The 21,181-nt window shown below is 37.8% G+C and overlaps 2 protein-coding genes across 2 annotated transcripts in view; one reads left to right on the plus strand and one right to left on the minus strand.

Moving 5' to 3' along the window:
- Positions 1–11,838, minus strand: part of SREK1IP1 (SREK1 interacting protein 1) — a 44,669-nt gene extending 32,831 nt beyond the window's left edge. Inside the window, exons 1-2 of the mRNA XM_043591194.1 lie at positions 11,619–11,838; positions 1,001–1,048 (exon numbers count right to left, since the gene is read on the minus strand). Coding sequence (XP_043447129.1) covers positions 1,001–1,048; positions 11,619–11,823 — 253 coding nt within the window. The 5' untranslated portion in view covers positions 11,824–11,838. The remainder of the gene's footprint in view (positions 1–1,000; positions 1,049–11,618) is intronic.
- A 168-nt stretch (positions 11,839–12,006) lies between these two features.
- The window catches only part of CWC27 (CWC27 spliceosome associated cyclophilin), a 197,962-nt gene continuing 188,787 nt past the window's right edge, over positions 12,007–21,181 (plus strand). The window contains exons 1-2 of the mRNA XM_043591183.1: positions 12,007–12,288; positions 20,122–20,218. Of these exons, the coding sequence (XP_043447118.1) occupies positions 12,247–12,288; positions 20,122–20,218 (139 nt within the window). The 5' untranslated portion in view covers positions 12,007–12,246. The remainder of the gene's footprint in view (positions 12,289–20,121; positions 20,219–21,181) is intronic.

The following is a 21,181-nucleotide window of genomic DNA, read 5'->3' on the forward strand; positions in this document are numbered from 1 at the left end:
TACATGGAAAAATGTTTTTAATCACCTTTATTTATTTTTTTAATAAGACTGTACATCTGAAGCTCATGAAACATTGTGCATCAAATATAACTATACTTCTAAATTAATAAATAAATAGATGGATACATTTTGTATGGATCATTAACCCTAATCCAGGCTCACTTGCATGGTCTCCAAACAAGTGAGAAAACAGCAAATGCTGGGGTGCCTAGGTGGCTCAGTCGATTGTCAGACTTTGGCTCAGGTCATGATCTCCCTGCTTGTGAGTTCAAGCCCCACATCGGTTTCTGTGCTCACAGCTCGGAGCCTGGAGCCTCCTTCAGATTCTGTGTCTCCCTCTCTCTCTGCCCCTCCCCTGCTCACACTGTGTCTCTCTCAGAAATAAACATTAAAAAAATTTTTTTTAAAGAAAACAAAAATAGCAAATGCTACTGTTATAGCTGTTATCAAACCTTTAAGAATTGTTACATTCAACTAAAGAAATGGTATTTAAGGTACATAATTATAAATTTAGACTATATAACTGCACGTTAAAGTTTAATTTTCTATCCCATTTCATTAGTCATAATAGACATTTATGATTGTTTAAATCAAGTTTTTGCCGGTGAGCAGAAATTCTGGGACTAATATTATCCTCATAAAGAAAATAATTTTCATTGCTTCCCCTCTTCGCCCAGTATCTAGAAGAACAAAGAGTAAAAGAATAAGTATACATGTACTTTCTGGGGGGGAATATACTTTCTGCATGCTCCTAAATCTACTACTCCACTTGTACTTGATATCTTTGCTAGTCAACAGATACATAGCCACCTGTCACTCAGTCTACAGCAGGGAAGAAAGTAACTATTTAGGAGAATTTCTGAATCATCTGCAAATCTGGCCTGAATAACAGGGCTAAAGGACTAAGATGAAATCAGGGCCCTGAAATCAGGATGCCAAATCACATTGCCCAAGGAGGCAATGATTCACTCTTCACAATGTTATTTTTTAATGTACTTACGATAGCCACATTTTTTACAGCCTGCCCGGACACTGTCCTTGTTGCAACCTGAAATATAATTGGATAACATTTTAGCAGACATATAAAAGGTAGAAACATAAGAATTCCATCCCATGAAAAAGCTAAGAAACCACTTGTTGTAGAATTTCTTTAAAAAAAAGAAAAAAATATTCTTGACCCAGCTTAGTTAACACTATTCAATTGTCATCATTATTAGGAATCACTGGAAAATCCAATTTACTCAAATTACTTTCTTTGACAGTATTTTAAAAATAACTCCAGAATATATTTTTCTCTAATTTAACAGAAATACAGTGTTATAGTCAAGAGCTTAAACATTCCAAGAATTCTCTAACACTGAGCAAGAAATTCCTGAATATTTCAGCCTGTCCCTCAAATGTAAAATAATTAACTACATATGTGTATACATATACATATTCCCTATATACTATCATATGTGCTAATATTTTTATTATATATTCTATTACATATATTAGTTATTATATATAGTATATTTATATACATGTATATACATATATATATTTTTATACACACACACATACATATATGAATATTTGGGATAAAAAATGTTTTTCTGCTCTCCCTTAGAAGAAAAACAAACTGGCTTTATTAAAGGAATTGGTAAAAATCCAAAAAAATACTTTAATTGATAGGTATTATAAGAAACATCCAAATGCACCACTCAAATTCTGACAAGAGAAAACTATCAGTCACATATTCAGGCTGATCAGTTTTTAGAAATATTTAGAGTATTTCTGTATAATTAGTGGTACACACAAGAAATGTTGAAGATCTAAATAAGAGAGAAGACATAAATTAAAATTGATTTTTTTATAATAAAACATACATAAAATTTATCACCTTAAACATTTTCGAGTACATAATTCAGTGGCATTAAGTACATTCATAATGTTGTACAACATCCTAAACACTAACTTTTTTCCTCTATAAATTTACCTACTCTAGGAATCTCATGTAAGTGGAATCATACAGTATTTGTCCTTTTGTGTCTGACTTATTTTACTTAGTATAATGTTTTCAAGACCATCCATGTTGTAACACATTATCAGAATGCCATTCCTTTTTATGGGTGAAATATATATATGGAGAGAGAGAGAGGGGGAGAGAGAGTTGAAACTACTTTTAATGTCCAATAAGGGCTTCCATCAGCCAGAGGGCAAGGAAAGAATTGCTCTATTATCTTAATGAAAGGCATCTAACTCCTTAATCTTTCATATGGAGATAAAATCCAAGTTTACTAAAAAAGTACATGGAGTGCAAATATAAAACAGTGCTAATTATAAAAGAAAGATCATTTTTGAACCATTTCTTTACTGTTATGAAGTCAAAACATCAGTCATTTTTTCCTAATCCCAATCGTTAAAATATACATTATCGAGTTATTCTAGTAAAATACACTCAGGTCTGCTACAATGCTTCTTTTAAAAACATAAACTTGTTCCAATGCAAGTGATGTAAGACAGCACAATTTGAGCATAATGTGACTTTTGTCCAAGAAAAACACTATGTGAATGCACAAACTGGTACCCCATTGCTCTGAGACTCATAGTAATATACAAAACACACACAAGGACATAACCCAAACCATTTCTAGTGACCTTAGTTCATTCAGTATGGGTGCTGTGAGCAGTGCCCATCCACATCTGGTAAAATAACTTTGATCCAATCATGTCATCCTCTTCCTACCATTCCTTCAGAACAATTTACAAGCTCTGATTCTTATGAACTGCATTTTCACAGCAAACCTCAGGTCTTTTAGAAGGTATAGTACCCTATTAATTGTAGTATTTATGTGCCTTTTAACCAATTAACATGTGCAAAACTGTGCTGTTTTTATTAGGTTTCTATCATTTTTTATGTATCACTGATGAAGTTCTTGAGTGTTGTGCCCCAATCTCATTTTTTCTCATAAACCTTGTGGATTTTACTGCATAGAGTGGGAACACATCTGCTGCACTGCAGCAGAACTGTGGAATAAGACTGGATTAATAATAAAATCTGAGGCTCTTTCATTATGAAATAATTGCCTGTTGGAAAAAAAGCCCAGAGTATCCGGGTCAATGTTAAGTCTGTTTCCATAGAAACCAAAGACGCTGAATAGACAGGACAAAACTGTTCTAAATGCACCATTACCATTCCCACAACAAACTAAAAATGTTGTAATGGACAGATCTGAAATGATCTCATCTCAGTACTTATGAGAGATTAGCTTATTTATGACTAACTCTATCTCATATTTTTAGAATGAACAAAATATGAAACTTTTCAGAGAAGGTCATCTTCTTTAACAAAGTTTTAACTTTTACATGAAAGGAAAATGCCAGAATTCTAAATAAAATAACTCCATATCAACTATGTTCTCACCAGTTTTTGGTTAAATGAAAGTTTCAAGCTTTATTTGTCCATAATTTTCATGACTGCTGGGCCAACTGAATGCTTTTACCTAGGACACTGAATCTGATGCCTCTGACAAAGATGTCTGGGACAAGTAACACATGAAGTGGGGACAGTTCATTCATTCTCCTGTCAAGATCCAGTTTCTAGAGGCAGTGATGTCACAGAGAGCAGCAGTCCTAATCAGGTCTGGGACTGTGCAGGATCTTGGCTATGGACGTCCTTGGTCTTGTCTATTTTCCAAGAATTGTTATCTAGCATTTGCTTAGATTCTGTGAGCTCCCTGGTATCTTTCCTTTCTGCTTCAATTAACTAGTCAGTTCCTACTGTTTGGAACAAGAACTCTGCTGATACAATGGTGCTCCAGATTGGAGTCAAAGTGAATAGGAAGGCCATACTGAAAGGCCCTTATTACTTCAATCAGAAGTTATCCATTTCCCCATCTTAGGTTCTCATGCTGTTTTTTGTTCCATTCCTGTTTAAGGTTTGCTAATGCTATTCAGAGCAATAGAGCCTGGCTCCCTCAAAATGTTCCTATGTAATCATAACCTACAGTCCCAAGACCACCAATAAAGTCTTGTAAAATTGCCCACATTAAAAAAAAAAAAATTGGCAAAGACCAACAAAAACAAACTCAAAAGACACATAAAAATAGAGGAGGAAATATCTGCAACTCATAGCACCAAAAAAGGGAAATTATCCTTACCTTAAAAAACCCAGAAAATCATTATGAACAAGACCAATAGCCAACAGGAAAAAAACCTCAGCCAAGGAGCTGAACAGAATGCTCAAAGAAACAGAAACAAGTTGGAAACATGGAGATCCTTAGCCTTATTCATAATTCGTGAAATGTACATTAAAATCTATACTGAGATTCTATTTTCACTTATCAGAATAGCAAAGATTGAAAGGGTTGAAGAGAGTTTGGGGGAGACCCACTCTAATACAGTAATGGATAGTAATGTAACTCAATACCACCTCTATGGAAAGCAAGCTGACAAAATCTATCCGAACTATAAATGTACATTTATACATTTATACATACATACAAATGTACAAATGTACATTTATACATACAAAGTGCTACTTTGACCTAGCACTTCCACACTGGGAGATTAATCTTCTCAATTTACTTGCACAAATACATACTGACTTATGCACAAAGCTATTCACCACAGCATCATTTGTAACAGTAAAAGAGTAGAAATAATTTAGACATAAATAAATTATGGTTGGTCTTTACTTAATGATATTTGATGGTCTCTAAGATATAAAGAAAAAAGCAAGGTACAGAACAGTGCTCATGGTATGTTGTCATTTGTATGAAAGGAGATTAGATAAAATATCAAATTATGTATAGATTTTATTAACAGATGGATGGATGGAGATATACAAAAAAATCTCTCTGTAAGGATATATATTAGGTACCTGAGAAATGGGGAACTGCCTCCAGGGGTAAAAAAAGGTGAGAAATATGTCACTATCCACCTTTTGGTACTTTTAAAATCTGAAGCATGTGAGGGTCCCTGGGTGGCTCAGTCAGTTAAGCATTTCACTTCTGCTCAGGTCATGATCTCAAGGTTCATGAGTCTGAGCCCCACATCAGGCTCTGTGCTGACAGCTCAGAGCCTGGAGCCTGCTTCAAATTCTGTGTCTCCCTCTCTGCCCCTCCCCCACTCACATACCATCTCTCTCTGTCTCAAAAATGAATAAATGTTAAAAAATGTTTTTTTTTAATCTGAAACATGTGGATTGATTACCCTCTCAAAAACCAAACCAAAAACCTCCCTCAAACAAACCCAACACTAAGAAGAGGTGCTGTTGTGCAAGTATTCGTTGACAAAGGCAGACTGTACCTATAAATTCTTCAGGAAAGCTACATTACAGATTTACAAAAAAATTTTATTAACTGATGGTTTTAGGAACAAATTTAAGAGGTATTGATTTCCTTATTTGTTAAATACTAGCAAGGGATTACTATGGATCTAGAAAATTGTCAAACAACTTAAATGGCAAGGAAGGGCATGGGTAACCAGTTGGCCTTTTACCTCCCAGTAACTTAAAGAGTAGAGAATGCCAATTTCTCTAGATTCCAGAACATGCCAGACAATTCTATATACAACTCACTGCCAGGCATGGTGCGGATTCCCTAGATGTCCTCAACAAATGCTTGCTGCTTTGAGGTTAGAAACTTAAGAAAATACTTCAGCACTTGGGAATCAGTAACTTCTGTTGCTCCCAGTTGCCCGCTACGAAACTAGATAGTGTCTGCAGTGTTACTGGCTCATCTGAGGAATCACAGGCAATGGAAGAACAGGAATAAAAGTAAGAAGGACAACTGAAATAAAAATAATGATTATTTAGGCAAGGGAAGGGAAAAATGACAGAGGCAGAGGGACCTTTCCAGGGTGATGAAAATATTTAAAATCTTGATATGGATATAAAATTCTTCAAGCTATACATTTGTAATGTGCATTTTAACATGTAAATTATACCTTAGTAAAGCAGTTAGCATAGAGGGAAAAAAAGAAACAGTCTGCGAAAAGGGAGAGGTTAGAGAAGACTAAAAACCAGGGACAAAGACCAGAGGGAGAAAATAGGAGTATGTAAGCAAAAGGGATGGTTGTGGTAGTGTCCCTAACAGATGCCGCTGGTTATTCAGTGGCCCCCAGAGGTAGGGCAAGACATCATACTGATCTAAATTTTTTGGTTGAAATTTCACATCACCTATGTTGCTAAGTTAACTTACTCACTGGGAACTTTAACAGTAATGTTTGGAACTTAGTATTATATTTTTCTCTTACTGTGTATTTTAGATTTGGGGAAGCCTGCCAAAGTTTTATTTACATTAAAATGTTTTCTATAATCATTTAAATTTAAAAGTAAATAGCTAAAGGGACTAACTATCCCTTTAAGTGATGCAATTAGCAATTGCAATCACTTCTGTCCATTCCTTTCATTTTTAATTATCTAGATTCAATTAGATTAGATTAGTTCCTTTTAAGCTTTAAGTTTTATATTTGGTTACTCCATTATAGTTCTATCATAATTTGGGAACTCTTAAAGATAACTTCAATTTATTCTGCTTTTAAAATTCAAATTGTAGCTAGGTTGTATATACCACATAGATACAAATACCCATATATGTCTGCTAGAATTGAATGCAAAATAAAACTCCAAATATTTAAATTTTTCTGATGCTTTATATTAAGAATTCATAGATATAATCCTTTCTTTGGGATCCAGAAATATTTTATTTTCTCTGTGAATTTAAAAAATGGGTTAAAGGAGATCCTTGATGGATCTCCTAAGCCTTAGTGGCTCAGTGAGTTAAGTGTCTGACCCTTGACTTCAGCTCAAATCATGATTCATGGCTCCCGTTGGGCTCTGCACTAACAACATGAAGCCTGCCTGGGATTCTCTCTCTCTTCTCTCTGACCCACTCATGTGCACTCTCTCTCTCTCTCTCAAAATAAATTAATTAAAAAAAAAAAAAAAAAGAGGATCCTTGATGTAAACATTTTGAAAGAGCAGATGTCCTCATCTTTAGTTAAAAATGCCTTCAGAATCATTTGATACTCAAAAGGAGAGATGAAAGTAAATCAAATAATTGCTTATTTTAAACTACTGACAGGGGACTGCCTGGGTGGTTCAGCTGGTCGAGCCTCTGACTCTCGGTTTCAGCTCAGGTCATGATTCCAGGGTTATGGGATCAAGCCCTGTGTCAGAATCCATGCCCAGCAAGGAGCCTACTTAAGATTCTTTTTCTCTCTCCCTCTGCCAAACTCTCTCTCTCTCTCTAAAATAAAAATAAATAAACTACTGACATGAAAGAGCTACCATTTAAGTCAGTGTATAAAATGCTTTCATCCACTTGCCTCAAAATATAAATAACCCATGAAGGAAAAAAAGGTATAGGTATTATCAGTTTAAGAGACATGAACATTTGAATTAACTAATGAAACAGAATCACAATTACTGTTTAGTCTGTTAACTTTAGTACCAGATTCTGCTCAGCAACAATTCTAGTGAACAACCCTCTAAATTATTATCCAATTATTATTATTTATTATGGGCTTATCTCTGAAACGAATGTTAGAGAAGCCATAAAGATGAATAAAGTCCCTACACTAAAGGAAATACAATATACTAGCTTATCTAGGACAATACATCCACAGCTATAATACATGCTAGAATATGCCACTGTAAAAAACACAAAACTCTACTGGTAAGCAGGAAGAACTGGCAGGCAAGACTTTTCAGCTGAGAGACTGAGAAGGCTTCCCACAGGTACCTATGGACAGCAAAGGAGGGACAGTGATAACAAAAGCATGTAGGCAGCACGGTACACGAGAGGTTCTGGGAATAGCTGACCAAGTCAGAAGACTGTAGAATGCTTCAGAGGAAGGGTAGGAGGAAAGAGGAGCAAGAGTGATTTGGCCATGTTGAGGAGTGTGCACTTCACTCCAGCAGAGATGGGCACCTCTGGCATCACAACAGTTTAGAAGCGAGAGAAAGCTCGGTCATCAACCCCTTCACTACATACCCAAGGACAATGAGCCTTGCAAAGGTTAGGTTGCTTGAAGAGAAACACAACATTCACAGTTGGGGACAAGAACTAAATTCTTGGCCCCTAGGAAAGACAGGATCAGTTATATGGTTTCGGAAAATTATCTCAGCAGCAATGGGCAGCACAGACTAGAGAGAAAAGAAACTATGTGTAGTGTAGTTTTAGAAGTGAAAAGAAACTGGATGCATTGTAATTCAGAACTCTTCTCTTACTAAGATGTTACAGTAACATGTTTTAAAAATTGGACTCACTTTGATATGCCAGATGTATTGTTAATTTGGCTACAGAAAATTCCCTACCTTGGCTATATAGATTTTACTGAATGAGAGAAAAAGAGTTTTTGTGCCAACCACATCAATAACATACATTGCCCCTTGAGCCAGGTCAACTCTCATTGGGGAATGAAGCATCATTAAAATGGATGTCAGAACTAATTTCAACAACTGTGAATGGGAAAAGCAATTGTTAAAAGAAAGTAAACTTCACTGGAACCTGTATTTAAATGTCACTTTTAAAATGACAACTAAGAGTCTATGATTTCCCTAAGAAAGTGCACATTTCATTGTGTTGCCTACATAATGGTGTATGCTTACGCTTAATGCTGTGGAAAAACAGCTGAAGTAGGCAACCATAAAATAGAAGAGGCTGATACTCATTTGTGGAAAGTAGCCTCATCACTTTATAGTCATATTTTGTAGTAATCACTAGCAAGACCACCCAAGAAATGCCATGCTGAATCCATATGAGCATTATACCTAAAAATAAAAGAGCATAACATAATACCTGTCCTTGAGCCCTATTTTTCTTTAATACACTATCTGGATCGATCATCCAAGAAATTATCTTAACATTTTCTGTATCTGTATTTTCTAATGGTACTTGCATTGTGCTCTTACAGTGCTGTCATGCCTATTATCTCAATTTTTGCTAGGGTTAAACAGTTTATCCATGTCTTGCTATCCAGCTTAATGACACAATTTAAGATTATTACACTTTGGAGCATCACTATGAATTGGAAGCAAGTTAACCTGTCTATAACACTGGGTTAGGTTTAGAGCAATTTCAATAGGGACTTTTAAAAAATCACTTTTTTCGTAAGTTGCCCATTTTCATAACTAGTTTTATGAGTATCACAAGCTGTGATACTGTGTCCCCTTAAGTGTCTATACCATCTGGGTGCTCAAAACGCTTGCTCAAGTAATAAAACCAGCAGCGAGAGGTCAACTCTAGATGCAGCCGTGTGGTTCAAAGATCACCAGCACTGACCTAAATTATCAGGATGCCCAGACAAGCTACTCAGCAGAATGGCCTTTCTCTGCTAGTTCCTTCCATGATGATATTCTCCAGGCTTCAGCCACAGAGCTTCCCTTCACATTCTACACTGCTAACATAGTTACTGACAATGGTCTTAACGCCTGCTTCATGTGTGGATGACATTCTGGCTTCTTTCCTAAGCTACAAATTCTATATCTCACTGCCTATTAGATGTTTCAATTTGTATGTCTGGCTACACCTCAACACAGAGCCCAAATTGAAATTATCATCATCCCTCTAAAACCTGCTCCTTCTCAGGTGTTGCCTATATTAGTAAAGAGTCTCACCCAACTGCCTAACAGTAAAACCCAAGTAGTCCTCACTTCCTGTCTTACCTACCTACCCTGAATCAGTCACTGATTCCCCGTGATTCTACCAGCAAAAATGTGTCTCCAATCTATGGGCTTCTCTCCCTTCCTGACACCATACGTGAAGTATCATCATAACTTACCAGAATTTAATTGGTGACTTTAACTCCAAACTATCATCCTTCCAATCCACTGTGCAGCCAAAATGTTCTTTCCGAAATATGAATCGGTTTAAAAATGCTGAAATGGCTTCCCATAATCCTTGGGAAAATATCCAAACTATCTGTCATGGCTTCCAAGGTCCTTTAAGAGCTGGAAACCACCTTGTAAATTATCCTACATGGCAAGATGAGTAAGTGCATGGGGACTAGAAGAGTCAGACTGCTTACCTACAAGATATCCCTGAACAAGCAAACACTTAATTTCTTTGTCCCTCAGTATCCTCATCTATAAAATGGAAATATTAATACTTATCTCACACTGTGGACATGAATGTTAAATGAGATAAAATACAATGGCTTGACACAGTGTGTGACACATTTGATACATAGTAAATGCTATTGACACATCTGATACATCAGTAAATATTAGCTACTGTCATTAACTCTCCAGTTAATTTCTCACTTCTCTCCCATTTGTATTAGGAGTTCCATCTATTGGGAGCATCTATTATCTCCTTTTCACTTACATATCCCTCTGGCTGCAACTTCCCCTCCCATCAATCCAACCCTCCTGGAATCCTTTAAGGCTCATCCTAAATGCCACATCCTCTGTAAAGCCCTTCTGTCTCCATAGGTGCCCTTACAACGTGCTCCTGAAGGCTCTGTATTTTCCCTGCCATGCATTTGTCCGACTTTCTGGTACTTTCTCTTCACTGCTAAATTCTAAGTTCTGTGTGAGGAGCCACTGTCCTGTTCCCCACTGTATTCCCAATGCCTAGCACACTGCCTAGCACGCCCTTAATAGTCACGGTGCTGTGGATGAATGAGTGTATCTTTCCTCTTTCACACAACCCCTCTCCTCCCCAAACTGCAGTGCTAACAAAAGTGCAATATTCCTATAAGTTATCTGTAAAATACACTTCAGGGAAGGCTGCCACCGAACAAACGCCGTCAGATAATACTGGGAAGGGCAGGTGAAAACAAAGTTAGGGGGTTCTGAACCACAGCCCTTCTCAGAGCCTTTCATACCCTGAAGTGCACTGTGAACCTCCAAGTTGTGTGTGCTTGAGCGGGTGGGGTGGGGGTGTAATTCTCAAAATATCTCCTACAACCAGTGTTCTTCCGAACACACCGTCGCAGAGCTGATGTAAGGAGGTGCCCTCCCCGACCAGGACTTCCAAGCAAGCGAGTAGTTGTGGACGGGGAAACCTCTAAAGCACTTCTTTCGCAGGGTGCACTGTTTTTACGTCGGTAGTCAGTGGACACAGAATCTGCGCGCTGGAAGAACCCACAGACATCAAGGAATAAATTTTCTTTTCCAAATGCACGAAATGAGGCCCAGAGTGGGAGAGCGACTGGTCCACGGCCACACAGGAACTCCATACAATAGGAAGGGAGAGGAGAACCCAGGACGCCAATTTGGTCCCTGGGACTTCCACTACAAACACTGCCTCTTGGCTCCTGGGGTCCGTCAAGTGCTTGCACCTCAATTCTATTTTCGAGCCATCCCAAAGTTAGGTCAGTTTTTCTCGGCTACCTCCTAGGCCTACAGTTGCTGCCCCACCTCCCCCCACCACACACTTTCCCTGTAAGCCTTCCAGCACAGCCGGAGCCTGGCTGGGGCGGGGTAGATAGTTTCTGTCTTCCTTCTTCCCTTCAGAGATTATCTCTGGAGTGTAAACTTTCTCGTGTAGAACAAACGAACCTGTTAATTTTAACGCCTCCGCCTAAATCCCCATGGGCGCTACTCCCTACCCCCAGCGCACCCCAATCTACCCTACCCGCTCCTTTCCTCGCCTAGACCCAGGGGCCCTGCCGTCCGTCTTCACCTGGGACTGCCATTGCGCTGGTAAGAGGGGTCGCAGGAACCGTAGGCTTTCGAGAGTACGCTCGCCTCCCGCCTGTCGCGAGGACCACAAACAACGAGGGCGGCCTCTTCCTCCGACCGGCGCTGCCGGACTTCCCTGCCAGTCGGGGGAGGCCTCTGGCGATAGCGGAACCAAGTAACGATGATGCAGTTTCCGGGGGAGTCATATTACAGAACACACATGGTCCGAACCATTGCTGCCAGCCCCGGGGGTGGAGATGAATGAAACCTGCACATACATGTACTGAAGTAAACAACACCAACATTTATATATCCTTTTGTAAAAGTGTAACACAAATTTAGTTAACCTGCAGGTGCTTAATAATATTTTTTCGTTTCCTGGAGGCCATTGGAACCCCCCTTCTCAGGATTAGCGGTGCTCAGGCCCAGGAGCAACATGGCGGCGTCCGTGAGGGACTAGTTTTGGGAAAAGGTAGTGCTTGGTGCCGCTCATTTTGGGACATTGACAAACTGGAGCTTTCTGCGACCACCCGATTGAAGGAAGCGTGCCACTGATAGGTGGACTGCTTTAGTGATCGGCTCTCCGTTCTCACTCCCAATTAGGAGCGGAGCCCTGAGCACTGAGCAGCATGAGCAACATCTACATCCAGGAGCCTCCCACGAATGGGAAGGTGAGAGCCTCATCTACGGTACCTGGGCTCCCCAAAGTGATACCTCACCCATTAAGGGAGTTTTGGGGCGTTAGGGTTGGAAAAATCACAAAATGTCTAGTCCGTTACTCCTGTCTCTGGACAGGATTGCACCGAAAACTACCTACTGACACCTCTCGGCAAATACTTTGAGAAAAGTCCTCAAATGGAGATTTCTCCAGTGACTGGCCACATTTCTTGCTTCAGCCTAACACATTCTAGGGCGTTTTCTAGGGCCTTAGGTAGAAACCGAGGTATATTTAAAATTGTGATTTTTGTTTTTCTTAACTTGTAAATCGCTCTTTCTCCATTCATTCTACAATCATGTATTGAATGCCTAGTAGTCACCAGGCACTGTACTAGGTGCTGGGGACACAAAGATGGATGGGTAAGGTCTAGTTGTTGCCCTAGAAGAGCTTATGGTTTTGTTTGGGAGGTAAGCAGGTAAAGAAAAACCTGATAAGCCCAATAGGCATGCTTATGGAGAGAGGAAGTCTAGTGCTACGGTAAGTACTAAAAAATGAGCCACTGAGGAAGAAGAGAAAAGCTTCGTGGAGGAGGTATCTTTTGAGCTGGTCTTAAAACATGAAAGTAGAGAATGAGAAATGTTCCCACATTAGAATGGGAGAATGATTTCCTGATTGATTCAATGGTCAAGGTATGTCAGTTCCCATCAAAGATTTTTATATGCAGTATGAAGCAGAGGAGTCAATAATGGAATAAGTATCACTGGGATTCTTAAACTGTGAGCTAGTCTCACCACATATGAAATGCGATGGACCAACAAAGTGGAGAAAATAGTGGGACTGAAAGTACTTAGTTGAGGAGCGTCTGTATTGCTCAGTCGGTTAAACCTTTGACTGGGCTCAGGTCATGATCTCAGTACTTGAGTTGAGCCCAATGTCAGGCTCCGTGCTGACAATTCAGAGCCTGGAGCCTGCTTCAGATTCTGTCTGTCTCTCTCTGCTCCTATCCTGCTTGTGCTCGCTATCTGTCGCAAAAATAAATAAACAATTTTTTTTTTTAACTTTAAAGCACATAGTTGAATTAGGATAAACTAAATTTACATCAGATACGATTCTGTTGCATGACTATATCATAATTTATGCAGTCTTTTGTTGATCAACATTTTGTAATATAATAAGGCAATATGAAAACAAAAACAATAATGCTCTAATTGATATCCCCACCAAGAATTTTAGTGGGTGTTTTGAGATGGGACATTCTTTTAATTCTTTGCTGTGTGAACTTCTCCTTACTCCTCATCTGTATCTCACATCATTGTGAAAACTCAGAATACCTACCTCATCATATTTCCAGATGTTTTTTGAGGGTGATATCACCCTCAGTTAATAAACACTAGTAGAGAATAAAAATATTGCCCATCCTGCTAGTCAGGGCTTTCACACTTATTATTCCTTTCTTTAGTACACTCTGGCCTGCTCAAATGTCACCTTGGCAGAGAGGACTTTTCTGTTTATAAAATCACAAACTCCATTCATGTCCTGCATTCCAACATTCCCTGCCCTTTCCCTCTTCAGTTTTTTCTGTGTACTTACTAGTTATTGTTTATTGTGTCCTCTGCCTCCCATTCTCCTCCCCATAGAATGCAAGCACTATGATGGCAGGGACTGACATCTAGAATGGTGCTTGACACATGGCAGGAGGAGTTCAAATATGTACTGACTGAATGAATGGATGGATTAATATTTTATTTCTCTTAAGTTAAAGTATTAAGCATCAGTGACTTTGAGGTTATATTGCTGCTGATCAAGGGAAGATTTAGTTGTTTTACTCTGGAAGGAAGATTTGACATGGTCATAAAGAGGAAAACCTTTAACAAAGATACATGCCTGAACAGGAGATCTTTTATTCAACAAATATTTATTTAGCGACTAGCACATGCCAACCTCTATGCTAGGTTTTAGGAATACAAGGGAAAGGAAAACCAGCATTGTCTCTAATACGGAGTCAGTTGAGTGAAATGTACATTCACCAAATAATCATGTAAATAAGTACATGCAAACTGATAAATACTGTCCTTCTGAGAGCACTTGGGTGGCTCAGTTGATTGTCTGACTCTTGGTTTTGGCTCAGGTCATGATATCACAGTTGTGAGACTGAGCCCCTTGTCAGTCTCCATACTGAGTGTGAAGCTTGCTTGGAATTCTCTCTTACTTTCTTTCTCTCAAACTAAACTAAAAAAAAAAAAAAAAAAAATACTGTCCTTCTGAAACAGAATTGGGCTTACAGAGAACATCAGGCATAGCCAAAGTTTCCTTCAAACACAGTTGGGGATTTTTTTTTTTTAACATAAGGCCAGTTGAGGACATTGAAGCTTCAAAGTTCTGTACCATAGAGAACACATGGCAAGAATTTGGGCCTGGAAGGAATTTAAACAGATATAACAATATGTTTTCTCAGTGAATGTTTGTTTAGTGCCTATGCTGTCTAATGCTACATTAGGTACTAAAAGGATTAAGAGATATTCAGAATAAATGGGACAAAGTTCCTCCCTTCAAAGAGCATAGTATCAACCTGGGAAGTAATTGACTTATCATATCAGTGGTTGTTTATAAGTTGTGCTGTGTTTTGTTGTAACTCTGGCCTCTGAAGATGACACACAGAAATGTACCACTTGATAGAAATGTCTTTATACACTCAAGATGAAATTTCTATGTATTATGATCACTTAATTTAAATTGCATATTAATATTCTTTTTTTTTTGAGAGAGAGAGGGAAAGAGAGAGAGCACATGAGTGAGTGGGGGAGGGGCAGGGAGAGGGAGAGAGAGAATCCTAATCCCCACACCCAGCACAGAGCCCCACTAAGGGCTTGATCCTATGGCACTGGGAGCTCATGATCCTGTGGCTCATGACCTGAGCCACAATGAAGTTGGACACTTAGCCGACTGAGCCACCCAGGCACCCCAATAAAACGTTTCTTAAGAATAAACATTTATTGTGGCTCCATGATCTCATGGTTCATGAGTTTGAGCCCTGCCTTGGGCTCTGTGCTATGACAGCTCAGAGCCTGGAGGCTGCTTCTGATTCCGTGTCTCCCTCTCTTTCTGCCCCTTTCCCGCTTGTACTCTCTCTCTTTCAAAAATAAACAAATAAACATTAAAATTTAAAAAAAGAAACATTTTATTATCAAAGTATTGCCTTATTTTGAATCTTTAAGAAAGGGAGCACCAATACTTGACAAAATAGTGATGGCCAAAAGAAATGTATGGAGGAAGGAGCCATGTGCCTTCTTTATAAATTCAGTAGTTTACCAGTGGAAAGAGTAAGAAACTCTGGTAAACAAGGTAGCCCAACTGTGTATGCATTCTTTTTACTGGGTGTAAGTTGGCTGTGGCCAAAAATATTATAGAAGAAGAATAATTACAACAATAGTAGCTACCACTTTTTGAACATTTACTATTTTTCAGGTAATGTTCTAAGCAGTCTATGTGTAATAAATCATTTTGTTCTCACAAGAAACCTATGAGGATATTATTGTCCCTGTTTTAGATAATAACGTTGAGTCACAGATATGTTAGATAGCATGTCCAAAGTAAAAAACTTCCTTACCCTTTGTAAGTGCAAGGGTCAGTCAGTACTGGAATTTGAACAGCTGACTCCAGAACCTGTAAAGGGAGGGATGGTGTGCATTAGTTTATTCTTTAGAGTAGTGGTTTCTTAAACCAGTGAGTGCACACTTCAGGGACTGTGCAAAACCATCATGAGATGCAAAGAGAAAAGCTACATTCTTCTGCTTGCATTTATCGTTTCCTTTGTGTAAATGTAATCTTTTTTCAAATATTTTTTAAATGTTTAATTTTATTTTTGAGAGACAGAGAGACAGCATAAGTGGGGGAGGAGCAGAGAGAGAGGGAGACAGAGAATCTGAAGCAGGCTCCAGGCTCCGAGCTGTCGGCACAGAGCCCGACATGGGGCTCAAACCCACAAACCGTGAGATCATGACCTGAGCCAAAGTTGGACGCCCAACCGACTGAGCCACCCAGGCGCCCCTAAATGTAATCTTTTATATATAAAAAGGAACATATATATTCATTTACTTAGTCACTTTTTTTTTTTTCAACATTTATTTATTTTTGGGACAGAGAGAGACAGAGCATGAACGGGGGAGGGGCAGAGAGAGAGGGAGACACAGAATCGGAAACAAGCTCCAGGCTCCGAGCTATCAGCCCAGAGCCTGACGCGGGGCTCGAACTCACGGACCGCGAGATCGTGACCTGGCTGAAGTCGGACGCTTAACCGACTGCGCCACCCAGGCGCCCCAACTTAGTCACTTTTTATATGTCATGATGTAATTTTTCCTAATATCATGCTAAATGGATTACATTTCATTGTTAATCTGGATTAACTAGACCAGCCCTCACAGATTTCATATTGAAAGTAATATTAATAATGTAAACATAAGCAAACCACAAGAAAATGGTAGACCTGATGCCTCAACATGGGAAGTATGTAAAAAATTAGAAATTATTATGAAAATTATTTGAAATATGGATTTCTATTTATTGTTAATGATGAACTTTGTCTTAAGTGTATATTGTGCCTTAGCATATATATCAGTAAGAATATAAAGCCATTGTCATTTTCAAGACATTTAAAACAAAGTGAGTAGAACAGGAAGATGGACCTCTGCAATTTGAAAGCAACATTATGTTAAGTGAAAGAAGCCAAATACCAAAAGCCACACATTGTGTGATTCCATTTATATGAAATATTCAATAGACAAATTCATAGATACAGAAAGATTAGTGTCAGGGCCTATGAGTAGGAAGAAATAGGGAGTGACTGCTAATGGGTTACAGGGTTTCTTTTTCAGGTGAGGAAATGTTCTGGAATTAGATTGTGGTGGTGGCAAATGTCTGGATTATACTAACAAATGCTTTAAAAGGGTGAATTGTTTGGTATGTGAATTATATGTCAGTAAAGCTGTTATTTTTTTTTCTTTAAGTTTCATTATACCACTGGTAAAGAAAATTAAGAAATATTTTAAAATACTGTTTTTATGTAATGCTTCGAAATGTTTATCTTCTGTGACTCTTTCAGTACTAGAGTAATATAGTACTACATGTATTTAAACGTACTTATTTGGGAACTCTGTGTTCCAATTCCTTACCTCCCTTCCCACTTCCCTTTTCCTCTTCACTAATAGGGATGCACACTCTGAAAAAGTTGGAATTCACTGTATTAGAGTTGCAAGGAAGGGAAGACATGTCAAGGGTCCCTTTAACAGTAGCATTTTATTTCAGGTATACAAGGGGATAATAGGTAGGACAGGATATTGTCTTTTGAGATATACTGTACTTTTAAGATGGGGACGGACACCCGTTTTCATGGAAAACCAGAAGGTATTACCCACTGTTATAGATACAGTCTAGGGAGTTATTCAGCCAACTCAGTTTGTATCCCAAATATATACCTTCCAAGAAACTGAGAAACCAGCTGGGTTGGTTTGTCATGGTAGAGTATTTATTTTGCACATAGTTTCATGCCGTGCCAAGTTAGAAGGCCTTACCTTCATGAGCTGGTAGAAAGGAGACTTTGAACGGATTCCATGTACTGTAGATGATGATTTTAAGATGTACCATTTTAGTAACATATACAACCCAGAATTAGATTAGGATTGTTTTGTTTTAAATTCGGAATTGCATGATTTTGAACGAGCAAGTAGAGTGTTGGTATATAAAAAGATCATTGTAAAATTGTCTCATAGTGTCACAATTTCATAGATTCATTGTTCTTTAGTTTCTTAATTTGCTATACCAATTTTATTGGAAGGAAAACTGCAAGAAACTTTCTTAATTAAAGCAAGTTTAAATGACTGATTTTTAAATGAATAAGTTTTTCTGATTAATAAAGGTATATGCTGCTTTTTCTTAAATCTTAAATTATTTCTGAAATTGCTGTTTGGAAGATATAAATGTAGGGGCGCCTGGATCGCTCAGTCAGTTAAATGTCTGACTTCAGCTCAGGTCATGATCTTGTAGTTCATGACTTCGAGCTCCGTGGGTTCTGGGCTGACAGCTCTGAGCCTGGAGCCTGCTTCGGATTCTGTGTTTCCCTCTCCCTGCCCCTCCCCAACTCGCATTCTGCCTCTCTCTCTCTCTCTCTCAAAAGTAAACAAACATTAAAAAAAAAAGGAAAGATATAAATGTATAATGACTTGTACTGAATGAATATTTTTACTGAAATATAGTTAACATACAGTGTTATTTTAGTTACAGGTGAACAGTATAAGGATTCAATAATTCTGTACAATTTTTACTGTCATCAAAGTAAATGTACTTTTAATCTCCTTTATCTGTCTCAACCCCACCTCCCCTATGACAACCACCAGTTTGTTCTTAGTTTTTAAGAGTCTGCAGTTTGTCTTTTTTCTTTGTTTCTTAAATTCCACATACATGTGAAAACATGGTATTTGTCTTATTGTGTCTGACTTGTTTTACTTAGTATTATTTTAGCATCTATGTCCATCCATGTTGCTGCATATGGCAAGATTTCATTCTTTTTATGGCTGAGTAATATTCTATTGTGTATGTGTGTGTGTATATATATGTGTGTGTGTGTATATATGTATATATATGTATATGCATATACAGTGTGTATATATATATACACACATATATATGTGTGTGTACATATGTGTGTGTATATATACACATACTATATATATGTGTGTATATATATCTATATCTATATCTATATATCTGTATATTTATATATATTCCACTTCTTTATCCATTCATCTATGGACGGACACTTGCGTTGCATCCATATCTCGGCTATTGTAAATAATGCTGCTATAAACACAGGGGTGCATATATCTTTTCAAATGAGTGTTTTTATTTTCTTAGGGTAAATACCCAGTAGTGGAGTTAATTATATGGTAATTCTATTTTTAATTTTTTAAGTAACCTCTGTACTGCTTTCCACAGTGGCTGCACCAGTTTGCATTCCCATCAACAGTGCATGATGATTCCTTTTCCTCCACATCCTTGACAACATTTGTTATTTCTTGTTTTTCTGATTCTAGCTATTCTGACATGTCTAAGGTGATATCTCATTGTGGTTTTGATTTGCATTTCATTGATTATTTGCATTGGTAATGATGTTGAGCATCATTTCATGTGTCTGTTAGCCATCTGTATGTCTTCTTTGGAAAAATGTTTATTCAGGTCCTCTACCCATTTTTAATCGTGTTATTTGGGGTTTTTTTTTTTTGGTATTGAGTTGTATAAGTTCTTTATATTTTTTATATTAACCCTTTATCATGTATATCATTTGCAAGTATCTTCTCACATTCATTAGGTTGTCTTTTCATTTTGCTGATTGTTACCTTTACTGTGCAGAAGCTTTTATTTTGGTATAATCCCAGTAGTTTATTTTTGCTTTTGTTGCTCTTGCCTGAGGAGACATATCTAGGAAAATGTTGCTAATGCCCATGTCAAAGAAATTACTGTCTGCTTTTTCTTCTAGGAGTTTTATGGCTTCAAGTCTCACATTTAGGTCTTTAATCCATTTTGAATTTATTTTTATGTATGGTATAAGAAGAAAAGTGGTCCAGTGTCATTCTTTTGCATGTAGCTGTCCAGTTTTTTCAGTACCACTTGTTGAAAAGACTGTGATATCCCTGTTATAATTTTTTTAGTATAACAAGAAAAGCCCAGCAGGTTTTTAAAATTTTAACTTTAAAATTGAAAATTCATTAATGGATGCTTCATTTTGAGCAGCAATTCAACTGATTATCAAACCAAAATGATAATTTAATATAATGATGTTATATTCTTTCCATAGGTTTTATTGAAAACTACAGCTGGAGATATTGACATAGAGTTGTGGTCAAAAGAAGCTCCCAAAGCTTGCAGAAATTTCATTCAGCTTTGTTTGGAAGGTAAAAGTGTATCTTTCCACAACATTGAAGTCTGCTGTTAAATAGTGGTAATGAGTGATAGTAGTGGGTATGAATGATATGGTGTTGAGCTGTTGTGTCAGGAAATGGATAGAGGAGATAAAGATTGTCTTTCAAATAAATCTTTATATCTTTAGCAGAGAAATTTATCTCACCAGATAAAACTTTGATCCTTTTTGATCTTCTTGCCTGTTCTGTACTTCTTTCTTTCATCCTCTAAATAAGAGTACTCCCTATGATTGCCCCTAGTTCTCCGCTGTCTTTACTCTTCAGTTGTTACTTCTCTCCAAATGACTGTCAGATTTAGAATTCCAGCCACTTCCTCTTGTCTTAGCTGTAATTTACATGTCAAAATGACTAGTGGACTTTTCTACTCCAATATTCCTCTGTCAGCTATAGCTAAACCGCACTGCCTTGACTTTCACCTGCATGATTATGATTGTCTTTTACCTGGTGTTTCTATCTAATCTCTTTACCCTTTTATTTATTCATCTGGTATTTGAATCCTCAGACAGCTTGGCTTCCTAGCTTTTCAACTTGGTTTCATTGCACTAAATAACTATATGGTTTCAGTTGACTATTATTTTATTTCCTGAGCAGTTCCTTCTTGTTTCCACTTTCACACATATCCACATACCTCCTTCATGTCCTCAGTCTTCTTTTTGGAATACTTTTTCTTTCCTTCCTTACTGTTTACAAGTCTACCCACTTTTTAATCTCTGTCCAAAATTCTGCTTTCTCCACGAAGCCTTCCATCCAGGAATCAGTGATGTCATTATAGATGTCTCTAGTCTGTTTTTAGACTGAGTCACAATTTGACTATTTTTCTTTCAGTAAACTTTGCAGAATTATATCCACTTGAGTGTTTTCTCCTTCAGAATATTCCCTTATAGAACTAAACATTCTAAACATTTTTGCAACTTGGCTTTGACGATACTTTGCATA

This window comes from Prionailurus bengalensis, chromosome A1, assembly GCF_016509475.1.
Source record: "Prionailurus bengalensis isolate Pbe53 chromosome A1, Fcat_Pben_1.1_paternal_pri, whole genome shotgun sequence".
Classification (NCBI taxonomy): domain Eukaryota; kingdom Metazoa; phylum Chordata; class Mammalia; order Carnivora; family Felidae; genus Prionailurus; species Prionailurus bengalensis.